The sequence below is a fragment of the Neopelma chrysocephalum genome, unplaced genomic scaffold (assembly GCF_003984885.1).
Source record: "Neopelma chrysocephalum unplaced genomic scaffold, ASM398488v2 Primary Assembly neopelma1_91, whole genome shotgun sequence".
Classification (NCBI taxonomy): domain Eukaryota; kingdom Metazoa; phylum Chordata; class Aves; order Passeriformes; family Pipridae; genus Neopelma; species Neopelma chrysocephalum.
In genome coordinates this window covers 903,340-918,737 of record NW_020897753.1, presented here as the reverse complement: position 1 = coordinate 918,737, position 15,398 = coordinate 903,340, and the positions used below count along the sequence as shown (strand labels likewise).

The 15,398-nt window shown below is 39.4% G+C and overlaps 1 protein-coding gene across 3 annotated transcripts in view; it reads left to right on the top strand.

Annotated features, from left to right (window-relative positions):
* Positions 1-15,398, top strand: part of MACROD2 (MACRO domain containing 2) — an 844,666-nt gene that overhangs the window by 548,897 nt on the left and 280,371 nt on the right. For all 3 annotated transcript variants that reach the window (XM_027693439.1, XM_027693438.1, XM_027693440.1), the window contains exon 7: positions 10,046-10,076. In XM_027693439.1, coding sequence (XP_027549240.1) covers positions 10,046-10,076 — 31 coding nt within the window. The remainder of the gene's footprint in view (positions 1-10,045; positions 10,077-15,398) is intronic.

Sequence of the window (15,398 nt, the reverse complement as noted above, 5' to 3'; positions counted from 1 at the left end):
AGGATGAAACTGTAAAACCATTTAACCATGTCAAACCTTTACCATCCTCAGATGCAAGTTTTTAATTTCATTCATTTTCCTTCCTGCTTTGAGATTTTTTTGGTGTGGGTTGGTTTTTTGTTTGGTTGACTTTTTGTTTGGTCTTTTGTTGGTTTTCTCCCCCTGCTGTGGACGATATTTGTTCTCCAGAGCTGGTATCTATTTGGGATACACATGGCTGTAGATGTATCTATATCTATATATCTGTATATATAGGCTGCTTTTGTCTCTCATGTTAAATAGTTTACATAAATAATAAAGTATTAGTAATGAAAGTGGTTGTTCCTTGTAATGTTTCTTGAATAATAATGTGTCTCTGAATTAGACCTTTTTGTGTCTGTCTTTCCTTTAAAAAGAAAAGAATTCAAAGCAACAGCATAAGGATCTCAATATGGTTTTTTGTTTTTGTTTTTTTTAAATGAAAAGGGCATCTGGGGGTAACTCAGCCAGAAAAGAGGGAAATCAAAGTGATAACTGTATTTTTCTGTTCCATTTTGATTACTCTGTGCAGCTTTCTTCATTTGGGAAATATGTATTTAAAAAAAGAGAGAAATCTTTATGCCTTTTCTCCCCTCCTGCTGTTTCTACTACTTTAAAAATATACGTACCAGTTATTTCCATACAAAACATTTGAAAATAGGAAGAATTTGACAAGGCATTAAGTGTTACTTGAATCCAATACAAAAACCTGTCTGGATCATTATATTAAATGGGAGGATATGGAAAATTGAAGTCACACTTCCATTTAAAATTTTTAACCTTGTATTTTTGCAGCAGCAACTCTCGAGAAAAGGAATAAATGTGTATAAGAGAATGAAAGCTGAAAGAACTTGGAGAAAATAGATATATTTTTTCAGATTTCTTTTTTTTTTCTTTCTTCTTTTCCCATATGTGTGGTGGCCTTTCTTGCACTGACATTGAAGTTTTATTGAGACAAATCCTGACACATTTACCGGTGCCAAGTGAAGCATTATGCAGATTCATTCAACTTGGTAGAAACACTGTTGGGGTTACTCAGAACGAGGAAATGTGTCAGAACCTGCAAACCTGGATTGGCCTCTCTTCAGGACTCCTCATTTTCTGAGTGCCCTGCTGAACACAGTGCCAATGATTTCCCCAAAACCTTCTTTTACTGTGTAGTTTTCTGAACCAACCCCATTGTACCAGAAATGAGGTATCCAGAGTTGCTGACCCATTTCTGGCAATACTGGTGGAGCTCAACTTGTTTATTTGTATCATTCAACAGCAGTTTGAAAGAGGAAAATCAGTGGGTATGGAATTTGGATTGCAGTTGAAGCTGAGGATTTCTTACTGCCTGCAATGGCTCTGAATCAAGCCACAGATGGTGGTGAGGTTCCAGTATCTGCTGCTCTCCTTGCACAGGCATTCCAGCAATGCTGAGAGCAGGGCAGGGCCTTAGGAAAAATCGTAAAGTGGATCTGAGAGCAGATGTGCCCCAGCTGTAAGGGAAGTGATAATGGAAGCAGTGAATTTGGAACAGGGCGGATGGCAGCAATCTGTCATCAGGAGGGAGTGTGCGGAAGGATGGAAAGGAAAAAACTCTGGAGTGGGGTGAGAGCAAAAAATAAATAGGGAGGGGAGAAATACTGGGTTGAGGGGACTCTCAATAGCCATAGAAACCTCTGTAGGGACTGTGCCTGGGAGCAGTAGAAAATAAGTTAAAATATACCAATAACCTTCTTGGTCTTCAAAAAGAGTCTCAAGTCGCCTTTATCGTGATTTATGTTACCAGACCTCCTCCACAGAATTACAGTCGCGTAATCCACAACCGCTGTTATTTATTCGGGATAAAGAAGGCAATTTTGACTGTGATCTCCCTTGATATTTCCCAAGGTCTACTCCTGTCTCATACCTTTCATCATCGTGTACTTCTTCAAAGCGTCTCTCTTACCTCTCTCAAAAAGAAACCCTCATTTCAGTCGCTCACCCTGGACCAGAGTGACACAGACGTTCCAGGTTAGGAGAGATCAATTGCACAGCCCTGCTCCTCTTCACCTGGGAGGATCTTTGATGTGTTGACAAGGTTGGAATCCAAATAAGACATTAACCCACTGTATTACAGTGGTTAAGGTGGCAGGGAGGATATAAAATAGCATCCTACCCAACAAGGTATTCTCCCTTTTTCATTTTACAATCTGTGTCAATGGCAGCTGGAACTATTAGACCTGCATTAAAATTACATATTACTTATATAAATGGGAGCTATAAATATCACAAATAATAAAACTAAAATTGCACTGAGGTTCAGGAGACAGTATGTCTAAAATCTACAAAATTAAGGACATTTAGAGGAAAGCCTCAATATCCATCTGCCCTTAATTTACCTCATTATTCTTGGTTGTCAGAGTATGAGCTCAGTACTATGTTAATGTCATTTAATGACTTTTTCTTGCAATGTTGGCTCAGATCTGAATCAAACCACAGTAAAGGTGCAGTGGTATTTCCTTGGGTATGCTGGTTTAGATGAAGCAGAAAGGACAGGCTAACCTGCTGTTAAGGATGAAGCAGTTGTTGTCACTGTAGTCAGTAAATACTTTTGTCACTGAATATCTCCTTTCTGATGTTTTTATATTAAGATAGTCCTGTGGATTCTTACTTATTTTTCTTTTAATTTGAAAATATTATAAATGTAAAGCAAATATTGATCTGTAGCTGTGGCACAATATTGATTTGAATGAGACAAAAATTAGACACTAAACCCAAGCTCGTTAGGAAGGTATTAGTAAGTATTAATGACCTGTATGCTGGAAGTGCTGATGCTACATTAGATGCGCCCTCTCCTACCAGCCCATGTGGGCTTGGACCAGGCTTGCAATGCCTGTGTTTTCTGAGCACAATGTATGGCCCAGCATTGGCATCTCCTGGGCTGGAAACCTCCCTGGACTACAAGGAGCCTAGACTGGGGCTAACAGATCTGATTCTCCCAGCTGTGCTCCTGGAAGTGAGACCAGTGCACAGAGCTGAGGATGCTGTGTAGTTCTTAATTAGTCCTTTGGATAAAGAGAATGGATTTGCTGGCCTGGAGGTGCCTGCTCAGTGCTGGCATGTGAGTATCCCTGTCTGAGGCAGGATTGTGCCAGACAGACCTTTTCCTGGGCTGTTTTAAGCTCTCCTTTGCCATCACACCTGTGAGGCTGACTATCATGCAGGATCATCTCATGAAGCTGGAGAAGTCTGGCTCAACATTTTTCATTACAAGGAAATTTGTATTGAATCAATGGAAATAATATTCCTGTGGTTAGGACTCAGGAGAGAAGAGAGAGTTCCTGAATCTGCTTTCTGGCAAGCATATATGATTTCCTGTGCTCAGGGAAAGATTTGTTTCACCTAAATTAGCCTGGGTATCTACCTTCACTCTGTAGTCAGCAGTTCCCCACGAGAGCAATTCATTTGACCTGAAATAGCTGAATTACTCTCTTTACTGACTGGAGAGGGAACCTCAGATCAGAAGTCCAGCTCAGCAGAGATGAAGCTGGATCCCAGCTTTCCTCTTAGCGATACACACATAAGATAAGGTCTGTGGATCCTGTGGGATCTTGTCAGTAGAAATATGTCAGTGAGGATGAGATGCCACTTGTGCAGGTGCCCTGAAGGAATGGAATCCCTTAACACAGCAGGGGTTTTTGAAGTGAGTTTTATTAACCAGTATTATTAGACTTCTGAAAATAGTTGATAACCTTCATTTAGAAAAAAAAGTAATAAGGGCTGTGTCTGTGTTGTTCTTGTGAAGGAAGTTGCATTTTCAAGCTGCTCTTCCCAAAGTAATTAGACACTGGGAGTTCAGGGACTCTAGAGGAAACTACTCTGTGCTCTGCAGCACTGAGAGACTGATGCAATATGGGGCTTGTAGGTGAATGTTCCTTCTGTTCTTGAAAAAGGCAAAAAGGGAAATTTTAATTTCTTGCTCTTCGACATGAAGAAAACTCATAACTGTTCTTTACTGGGGCTAAAAGCACATCACAGATGTGGCTCAAAATCAGTTTGTCATTGATTTCAAGCCTGCTTTGGCATGGGGTGTTATAGAAAGAAAAAATAAATCTGCTCCAAGTTCTCATTTGATGTTTTATTCTTTCCTTATCATCTGTGTTTTTGCTGCTTTAATTGGTGCTTCAACTGCAATGGCTTCTGAACGTTCTAGGCAAATGTTGTCTTTTAAACCCAATAGTTGTATTTTTGTCTATTGTTTTTGCTGTGCAAGAGGTGGACTGAAAACTGGCTGAACTGCTGGGATTTACAGGATTGTGGGCAGCGGCATGAAGTCCAACTGGAGGCCAGTCACTAGTTGTGCACCCCAGAGGGCAACTGTGGGCCAAGGCTATTAAAGATCTTCCTTAGTGACTCCGATGATGGGGGAGAAAGCACCCCAGGGAGTCTTCAGACAACACAGAGCTGGGAGGACATGTGTTAAAACGTAAGAAATAACTTATTTAATATCTGATTGGCCAAACAGCAGAAGAGGTTGCCCACAGATGCTGTAAAGTCTCCATCCTTGCAAATATGCCAGCCTTACTGGCCATATTTCTGGGTAATTGGCTTTAGGTGGCCCTGCTTTGAGTGGTTGGGTTTCATATCTGAGTATTCCTAAATATAAAGGATGAGGATTTTTAAAAATGTGTGCCAAACTGTTGGTTCCTAGCTCCCCTACAAGTTTTTCATTCTAACTACAAATATTCAAATAATTTAGGAAAAAACCAGGCAACCCTCACCCCACAACTGAGTTTGTATGTGAGGAAATCAAATTATTTGACCAACTTTCAGTCCAGACCTTTATCCAGGCAGTAAATTGAGCTATTACTTTTAATGACTGAAAGATCATAAATTTGAAAATTTTAAAATAAAAATTTGGTGACATTCCCCACGTAGTGAATTGTCTTAACTCCATACTGCAGTGCTCTACTGTCTTGTGTAAGTTTCTGTTGCAACTGGTTTCAATGTCTTCAAAAATCTGTTTTAAATTCATATAAAGTTAGAACACACAGATGCTAAAAATAATTTGTAAATTTTGGTAGTGATTCCTTTGATTTTTTTTTCCCCCATACTCATTGTTGAATGTTCATTGTTTGGTTGAAGATTTTAATTATTCCAATAAAAAATTAAACAAAATTGTTCACTGTGTAAGATGAGACACATAATTTGATAGTGAGAACATTGCCACCTTTTTGGCAAACAGATCATCAAAGGAAGAGCCTCCCCTGCAGGCCCCTGATCTGTTTAGTTTGGTTAACAGGAAAGATTAAAGATATTCTTTTTGCCCTTTTAACCTCTCAGGTGGCCTCTTTCAGTAACTGTCCTTTTGTGTAAATAAAGAGAAAAACTGCAGCCTTTGCAGTAAATACTTACCTGGAGCAGTGTCACCAGCAAGGCGGGGAAACTTTTGGAGACCCTCTGAAAACCTGACAGACGTTTGTTTTGGATTTGTGTGTTTTCTGAGTGATGATGTTCTCTATGTGCTTTTTGCAAATCCTTTTAGCTAAACAGGAGTCCTTCAGTCAGCTGTCAGTAGCTTTGTGACAGGTTTGCTCTCTCAATAATCATTTGCCACACAGCCGTTAGATTTTTATTTCAAATTTGATTATTGCTCTGTATCATTTTCTAAACCCACTGTCCTTTTGTGCAATGTGAACTTCCATTTGTGTAAATGAGGGTGCACAGAGGAGCCCTGAGCCACAATACAGAGAGGATGTTTCACGTTGGGTCTGAATCTGAACTTCGACTGTAGTTGCTTGACCAGCACTGTGTCAGCTGTCAACATCCTTTGAGAACCTCCCTATTGCTGGAGTGTGAACTTTTAGGCTTGTAAAATACTGGAAAATACCCTCCAACTTTTTTTTGGCACTTGCATGCCCAGTATTTGACTCTGATAAAGAGAACCTGCCAGTGTGTGAATGAGGGAGCTCAAACAAATGCCTAAAGGCTTCTGTGTGACCTGCTGTGTTCAAGACATTGACTCATTTTTGAGGCAGTAATTACCTTTGCCTTCTTTAAAGGCACATTAATAAACATGCTAATAAAGTCTGTAATGAAAACTGAGTTTAAACATTTTCATACTCAATTCTTCCATTTGATTTTTTTTTCTCTTTGCTTTCTGTGTAGGGAATTGTGTTGGAATTTTCTATTCATAGCTTTGAGTGATAGTTTCTTGCAAAATTTGTTGTTTGTTAAATTACAGTACAGAATCATGACAAATATAAAATTAATGTCAGTAGATGGACTGGGAAATTACATTTTAATTTATTTTCCTTCCGGATAGTAGCGTAAGGATTTTTAAAAGGCAATAGGATAGTATTATTGTTAGTGGTTTATAAAAACATTTGGTTTATGTTTTAATCTAGTAAAAGCAGCAAAACTTGACTCTGAATGCTTGATGTTACTGATATCTTAAATATGTATGTATGTATGTATGTACCCTGTGAATACTTTTTGCAGCTAAGGAGGTACAGTAGGCCCTGAAGTTTATAGATTTATTGTGCTTTTTGGAGTTAGGTGTTTTTACAGAGTGCGTTTTTTTGGAAAGGATCTCAGGCACTCAAGTTTTTTAGCTTTGGCTGGTAAACAGGAATATCAGTAATGCAAGTTACATGAAGGAATAGCTCTCAAACATGAGAATTAGTCCTCTTCATGAGATGATGCAGTGAAATCAGAGAAGACTCATTTGTGTTTGATATTTTTTTTGTGCTGGAAGAAAAGCACTTACCTTACATGTGGCTTGGTTGTGGCAGAAGCAACACTGGGATGCCAGCGCTGAACGCCGAGCACTTAATCTGAAGAAAGTCCTTGCTCTGTGGAAGCAATTATTAGGACTGCAGTAGGAGGCATCTGGTCATGTAGACATAGCAATTTTATTCATCTAATGTATAACAGTTAATACATTGCAACTCAGTGTGAACTAGAACCCCTTGATGTAGATAAGCCCTTAAGTATTTAAATACCCAGGTCCTTCTCACTGAAATGTCTCAGAGTCCAACTTGGCCTCCACATGGTGACTATTGTAAATGTTCCTCATGAAGCTGCATTACATTTCATCCTAATTAGCACTGCTGCTGCAGCCTTAGTAAAGAAACATTGGATTAAAAAGAACCAGAGGCTGAGCGCCCACATCCTCTCCTGCAGGAATTAAATCAATTTCAGTCTTACAGTATTCACAGAGCTGATTTAATTTGGCCTCTTTCTCTAGATGATTGCAGAAGCATAGTACTAGTAGGAAGCTCTTGCCTTTTTTTACTTATGTTTAACTCCAGAGTTGTGTCTGTTTTCGGTGCTGTCATTTCACATTAGTCCTCAAGTAAAGCAAACACGCTATTTCAGTAGCAAAGAAATTAAAGGTTTGTCAGTAAATAGCAGTTACAGGCAACAAATTAAGATGAGAAATGTTTTTATTGTGGAAATAGGAATGAATGTTTCCTACTGTGAAACTGAATTTTTTATTGAAATTAGATATTTAATTAAGTTATTATTATGCACAGAAAAGGTTAGAAACCTTAACATCTTTTGTCCATAAGCCAAATATTGTAGTATGTTGATATGCATGCTGTGAATTCCCCATCACTGCTCTGCCAGTAATTTCAACCTGGCATCTAGACTAAATTGTCTCCCTAGGAGCCAAGAGGAAACACAGTTGATATGTGATCTCGGGCACGGGTCTTTCTTGAATGAATAAAAGCACTGTCACATTTTATGAAATTACATCTGCTGGTTATGTGCTGTGATGGTCTCTGAATGAGGGAGAGGGCAGAGCTCATCTGAGTTATGGCACAGACCCGTGTTCCAAAGGAGCTTGATGGGATTTTATACACTCTTGTAGCTCCATTTCAGATATGTTTCAGCTGCATGACAGGAACTGAAAGCAAGGTAATGGTTGTGATGTGTCTGCACAGTAATTTTAAAGTATTAAGAAACACGCAGGACACACAAATTGCCAGGCAGTGCTCGCTGAGTGGCCTTGGAGCGGCATGTGTGCGAGTGGAGATGAACTAATGCGACAAGTGTCTGCCATGCACTGCTGGAAATGCAGGTGTCTCCTCTTCTCCAAGCAAAGCTGAGAAGAAAGCCTGGTCCCCTGGCACCAGCTCCATGCCCCCCAACACTCAACTGTGGTGCCAGATTTTGGCAGTGTGTGCTGAGCCTGTCCCATAGTGCAGCAGCCAGTCTTGTAAATCCCTTCAAGGTCACCAGCAGGGCTTAAAGTAGATTCATTTAACGTTGGACTCGATCTTAGAAGTCTTTTCCAACCTTAATGATTCATTATCTTGGATGATGTATCAGCCTGATACCCTTTGCTTTGCTGCAGAACCACCCCAGCCCAAGTCTTCCAGGTGGGTGACTTTGTCACTCATGGGGATCTGAAATTAGTAGTGATGCTACTTCCCTTAGGCACCACGTGGGGTGTTTCCCAAGGAGCCAAGGATTGATGGAGTTTTGAACTGTTTTGACTTAACCAGAGTTGTGGGGCCAGTAAGAGAAGGAGCCTTGAAGGCTCTGTTATTCAGTTCCTGAGGCAAATGAATATCTAAATCCTGTGCTGTTGCTCAAATTCTGCAAAGAATGGAAAACAAAACACTTGTTAGGAGCAATTACCTCTTAACATGTGGAACTTCAACAATGGTGAATTTTAAAATATGTTTCTAAACCGGACAAAATCGTCCTTTATGCCTCTCTTATTGCTGGAGCATCTGTTGCCACCTCAGCCTCAGCTCTGTAACCATGTGGTGGTGTTTGGGTTTTTTTTTCTACTCCCTTCCTCATTTCCTTAAAAGGTTGATTCGTTGTGATTTATTGGGTACAAACTACAAAGCTAAGTATTTTTCAGGATGTAAGTTGTAGTGGTTGTGAGAAGGAATGAGACTATAATTCTCTTCCACTTTATTTTACTTAAGTATTTTCAGAGTGGAGGGTAGGATGTATTCTTTCCATTAGACCTCTCCTTTCTTAATCACCATTCCCTAATTAATTCCCTGGTTAAATATAAAGCAAGCATTAGCTTTGAATAATGTTTTCCTGTGTGATTAAGTAAAGAAGAATTCCTTTCTTTTGTATGATGACTCATTGCTGGGGGATCTGGAGGGAGCCTCAGGGTGGATATTTGAGACTTTGGTCCCAGGTGCTCTCATACCTCTGAGCTGTGTTTGCTGTCAGTCCAGAGGTGGGAGGCAAAGGTGATATCACATATCAGCTGAATACAAAGAAAATTGTCTCTCTTGTGAAACCACAGCTTTAGTTTCTCCTGGTGGAAAACTGACTCTGGCTCACAGAAATGCAAATCTGGAGACAACACATGTACAGCGAGGAAAAATGTAAATTACTGTTCTCGCTGGCACAGGGTCTGTAATATCTCTTGTTGCATGATGCATTTTCTTTGGGGTCCAAGCTGACTCAAAAATGTACCCTTTCTTTTCACCCAGCATCTTCCAGTTCCTCCCCCGCACCAGTTTGCAAGCCTTTGTCTTGTAGCAGTACAGCTGTGTCGGACCGCACCAGAAACCACGTCTGAAAGAACCGAGGTTAAAAATGAAAGGCTCTGGATCAAAAAAGGAGGTTATAGTAAATGAGGGCATGGCAAAGAGGCAGGGCAAGGTTTAAGCTGGCCAAGCTTATTTTACTGCTGAAGAAACATTGTTTAACTCTACCCAGATAATATGACTCTTTTTTTTCTACTGTAGTAGCGTATGGCGTTAATTTTTAGCTCATGGCATTAATTTTTAGCTCAAAAGGCAGTTTTAAGAACAATTCTGGGTTCAAATGTTGCTTATAGCTCAAGGTGAGAAAAAGAGTACAGCTTTATTAACATGGCAGCAAGGAAAACATATGGAATATGTTTCATATAATGACATGAGAATGCTTATGATTTGACTGCCAGAACAGTGAACGCTACAACACGTAATCTCTGGGTGTTGAAAAACAGCCATCTAAAAACACTCTTGGTTTTGATAAAAAATTCAGCAAACAGAAATCCCACTGATTTTTGTTTTCCTTTTCATTTGTTTTACAGGCCTTTCCCTGTATTTCAACCGGAATTTATGGTAAGTAAGACCTTAGATGTTGCTTATTCTTACTTGTTTTTTCCATTATTGCTATTTCAAACAGTGATATTTCATATCAGATGTCTCGTCAGTCATTTTGGCTTGCCAGTCTATTTATCCCGTGTTAAATAACAGAGATCCAAAGCCCTTGGCTGTGACTGGATATTGGTGTGCTGGCAAGTGGGATACTGTTGTGCAGCCCTTAGCAAAACCCTCAGAGCCTGTGAGCCAAGACCTGCAACTGTGATTACACTTCCGCAGTGACTCTTAAACACACTGCTGTGGCTTCAACACGGAAAAATAAGGGTCTTGCAAAATTTTCCATACAGAAGGAGAACAAGCAAGATGCCACAATGTCCAAGACTGGAGGGAGGGAAAAAAAAAAGATGTTTTTCTCAAGCCAACTTGCTGGAATAACATGGAATTGTCTTAGCTCCCTTGAGTTATGCTTCCACGCTTTTATTTTATTAATTTACATGCAAATTAATATTGCCTGAAGGAACTGGAAGGAAAGGGTTATTATAAAAGTTCATCACTTGCGTTGTTGTAATCCTAGAGTAATCCATCACTAATAGTCAACTGGTTTTTGGTTGACATTGTGGAAGAAGTGGGCATGATATTTGTAGGAGGAAGAAGACAAGCAGTTCAATATTTAGGAAAAAAATGGAGAAATTTGAGAGGACATGCAAGTTACGAAGGGGCAAAAATATGTATTTTTTTAATTTAGCAATAACCTAAGTTGCTTTTTCTTTCTTTTAGGTTCAGTAAGTGCATAGAAATGCTTGTAGTTTTAATAACTTATACAATTTAAAGTTTTTAAATAAGGATGCTTTAAAGAAAGATGTGGATGCTCCATCCTTGGAAGTGTTCAAGCCCAGGTTAGATGCATCTGGTCTCGTGGAAGGTGTCCCTGCCCATGGCAGGAGGGTTGGAACAAGATGATCTTTAAGGTCCCTTCCAACTCAAACCATTCTATGGTTTTATGCTAAACAGCAATAAATAAAAGGAATATTTAGGGTTACTTCTTCTTTTTCAAGGACATCTTATTTAAATGTTTCTGAGGATTATAAATCTGAATTAGGATTCAGAAGGTAGAATCTAATTTACTTTAGGTGCCGTATTCTTTTCTACTTGAACTGCACTTTCATTATTGCAGAAGAACATGCAGATGCCATTTCCACTAACACTAGAATTGGCTGAATATGAATCTGGTTTCAGATAAAGCTCTGCCTTGATTCTCCCCTGTTGAACTTTTGAGGGGAGCTCTGCATTTTGGTCCTTGACTCATTGGCTTAAATCTTGATCTTTTACACAGACACATTTTTGTTATTATTTTACAAAAGCAAGCAAGACATGGTGTAAATATATGGAAATTACTAGTAAGTGGGATATCAAATAATAATAGTTCACGTTATTTTAAAATTGGCCTAGTTAACAGAAAAGGTCTCAGCAGGTGAGGAATATGGTTCCCTGAAGCCAGTAAAGGAAGTTGAAAAGGATCTCTGGTAGGAATCATGAGTTAATGTGATTTATTGGAGGCTTTTCTTGAAGGTAGCTGTGGCATTACTGAAACATTATATAGTGTGGCAGATGCTTTTCTTTGGTAATTGTTTGCTGTTTTCACCATTGCAAATAAATTAAGATGCATTTCTGCTAAAATACTGTTTTTCTGAGGCTGCTGCTTTTTTTTGTTTGTTTATGGTTTTTTGGAGGTTTTTTTGTTTGTTTTGGGAATACAATTTCTAATCGATTGTACTGTTTACATTTTAATAAATACTTTCTATTCCTCAATTAGAAACAAAACTTTCCTTCTTTACAGACTCTCAAATGCACTGCCTGAGAGTAAGTAATTAAACAGGCAGCCCTGCATCAGGCTTCAGGTGTCAATATTTTCAAGAATGTTTGATAGCAGTTGCATTGCTAAAATTATGCTCTGTGTGATGTGTTTGCAGTGTGAAGTACACCCAAACCCCAGAAAACTATGCTTTCATCTTTCTGGTTTTTGGGGTTTTCCCCTTTATCCATGCACATTCCTTTAGATAAAGGCAGTGTCTAGACAGGCAAGTGGATCAACCTCATTCCTGGTGGGCAACCTGATTAGGATATCTTTGTGCTGTGCATGTAACACTGGACTCTCCCAGTAAAGTGTTTTTGAAGGAACATACAGTGTTGATTCCTCACCTCAGATCCATATGAACAAATGCTGTCCCTTCAGAATCCCTTGGCTCATAATGGAGTTTCTCCTCCAAATGGAAATGGAGAAATTTGCAAGAGATCAACTGAGCGTATCCAGTTTGAGAATCTGGATTGAGTTCTGCTCCAGACTCTTGTAAATGTTTAGTTTACTCACCTTTACTCTTATCGTAAGGAGAGAGTGGTCACACTTCTCTGGAGAGCCGTCCTTTCCTGTTTGCATCACTGCAGAGCGTTCCTTTACTCCCATAAAAAGGGAACTGGGAAGAAATGAGCAAGCACGGCTCTTTCTGAGGTCCTGGCGAAGGGCAGATTGCTTTTCATGGGAAGGCTGCTGGATAGAGACAAGGTCTGCCTTTCCTCCCCAGACACTCTTCTGATGCTCCGTCTCCACCCGTCGTCCTGGGGATGTTCCAGCTTGAACGAGTTACAGCCCTGAGAAGGCCTTTTGCCATTAAGGCCCCATGCCAGGAGTCAAAACTCAGATTTTAATGTGCTGGCAACAAATTCACTCACAAGAGATCTCTGTTTTAGAAGTCTGATATCTTCAAGTGAGGGGGGCTACATCTTTATAAAATGACATAGAAAGCAACCAGTGCTGAATGTTTGTAAGGACTACAAAACAAGTGAGGGTTTACCCACAGGCACTTTGGGGGAAAATAATTTCCTAAGAAATCCGTAATTCCTAGTATCTTTTCCTAAGAGATCCCTGTCACCTTTAATAAGCTTATAAACTGCTAATCAGTCTAAGAAAGCAAAGGTTGTGAAGACTCATATCCCCATGGGTCCCTGGGTTACTCTCTCCTGTTGCAATAAATGTTTTCATTTACAGCAAGAGTGTGAAGTTTCCTAAATAAAACTGCTTCAGGAGAAGGACTAAAGATTTGCATCCCTCCCATGGCATTAGGAAAGTACTGGAGTATCTAGCTACACATCCTCAGTAGCTGTTTATTAATACGCAAACAGGAGCCAGAGTGCAGTCTTAACCTTATCACACTTTTTTTTTTCCCTAGGCCAGCTAGACTTCTAGGAATTTTCTTACACTTTGTCTCTTTTCTCTTTTTAGAGCAATTTTACTATCTGTTTGAAAAAAAAATTGAAAAAGCGATAAAAAAGATCTGCAGACAAATCTATATATAGTTCAGAGGGTATAAAGTGTTATTTTAGGCTGTAGTGTGTCAGATTTTCATGTTATTCCAGTGGATCACCATTTAGACATCCACTTTCCTCATAATTACCATCTTGTTATGTCTGAGGTACTGCCAGAAGGGAGGGGTGAAAAAAAAGCCAGTTTCTTTAGTAGATTTTATGGAAGAACACCTCATCATCGTGTCTTTAAGAAGGTATCCAGAAATCCTGGTGTTTGCAGCCTGCAAAGTGAACAAGGATGTCTGATATGGTGCTACAAACCTTCTGAGCCACAAAATTAAAACAAGGCTCCACAGATGGATGTGAGGAGGCAGGAATTTTCATGTTTGTCACAATACTCTGTTGAGAGATAATTATGGGATAGGCTACATATGGAAGAATTGAAGATGTTACAGTCTACGCACACCTATTTGTTACCTCCTTACTGTTATTTTACAGTAATAGTTTGGCTTCTGTTCCTAAATACTTATGTTGGCAACATAAGCTGCTCTCTGGCAACAGAAACAAGTATTTATATGTTATTTTAAACTTAAGGGCGGGTGGGGGAGAAAGTGGGGGAAAAAAGATGGAATTCTAAGAGAATTCTCCAGTTGGTGTGTATTTTTGTCTCTACATCAATTTGGCTGTATGTTTTACCTTAGCTTGATTTCATGAAAATTATATCAACTATCCTTTCCGAGAAAAAAAATAATGGCAGATCTTAGTTTTGTCATGAATTTATATTTGCATTTCTTTTAAATAAAACAGAGAGAGAGAAAGAGAAAGACCAAATGCCATGAAAGCGCAGAATGTCTGTGGTGATTTAGGTGGCGGAAACACACGGTTTCACCACCTCTTGAACACCTTTATTACATTGGAGTGAGTCTTGTTTCTTGTAGAATCGGGCCACTTGCAAGGTTTAATTTACTATGTGTTGCTAAAGGGGAGTCTGAAAAGGAAAAAAAAAAAAGTAGGGAGTGTGTATAGAAAATGGAAGCATATATTCTATTCTCAAGGGAGGATGCAGGGAGGTAGCAAAGATCCTCTGCTCTGCTTTGTATCTGGGGGAAGAGGTCCCTCAGTCTTAGTGCTGGCTCGTGTCACCGCTGTCCTGACCCCCAGTGCGTCCTCAGTGCCCAAAGAATGATTCATTCTGCCAGTCCACAGAGAGCTGGGAGCATATCTATCAGCTCTTCTCTCTGTGAGGCGATCCAAGATAGATTATAACAAGGGATTAACCGACAGGTGCACTGCTGAAGGATTATAAAAGCCCTCTGAAAATCTGAGTCAGAAGACTAAACCAAACATTTTCAAAGGCAGAATAAATTCCTGACACGGGGGCTAAAGGTTGAGGCCATCTATTTCCATCTTTCTCATCTGTTTTTTTCTCATTTTTCTGTTGGCGTTTCATTTCTAGGGTAGATATTTCTTCAATGAGCAGTTCTAATAAGGGTTGCACTGTCATCTTTCCAAGGAAGGAGTTAGCTGCAAAATTTTCAGAGCCTCTATACGCAGATATGTAATAAGTAACCATGAAGCAGTCTTGCATTTATCTCCAGCCTGGTGCTTTGAGTCCTTGTAACCATCAAAAAGGCCTGGTGTGCTGTACGTGATCATCAGCATTTGGATATTGTGATGTGAATTAAGGTGACTGAGGAAAATGGATATTATCACATAAATTCTCTGTGATGAAAAAGAAAAATAATCCAGTGGGTCACATAAGGAAAGTTCCCATTAAGAAGATTTTCATAACTAAGCCAATTTTTTAACTTGATCAGCAGCTCCTCATCCCTTAGCTCAGACCGCATCAACTTTTTTGACACCATGTGGTTTTAACAGATATTTTTTGTAACTCATTGGGGAGCTAATTGCATTTTGTTATTTACTCCATAATTGGCATAATGTAATATTTAAGGGAAATGAAGATATATGAGAACTCATTCTTTGAAGCTTCTTGTGGGACTGATCACCAGTTAACTGAGATTATTATTAAAATTAATA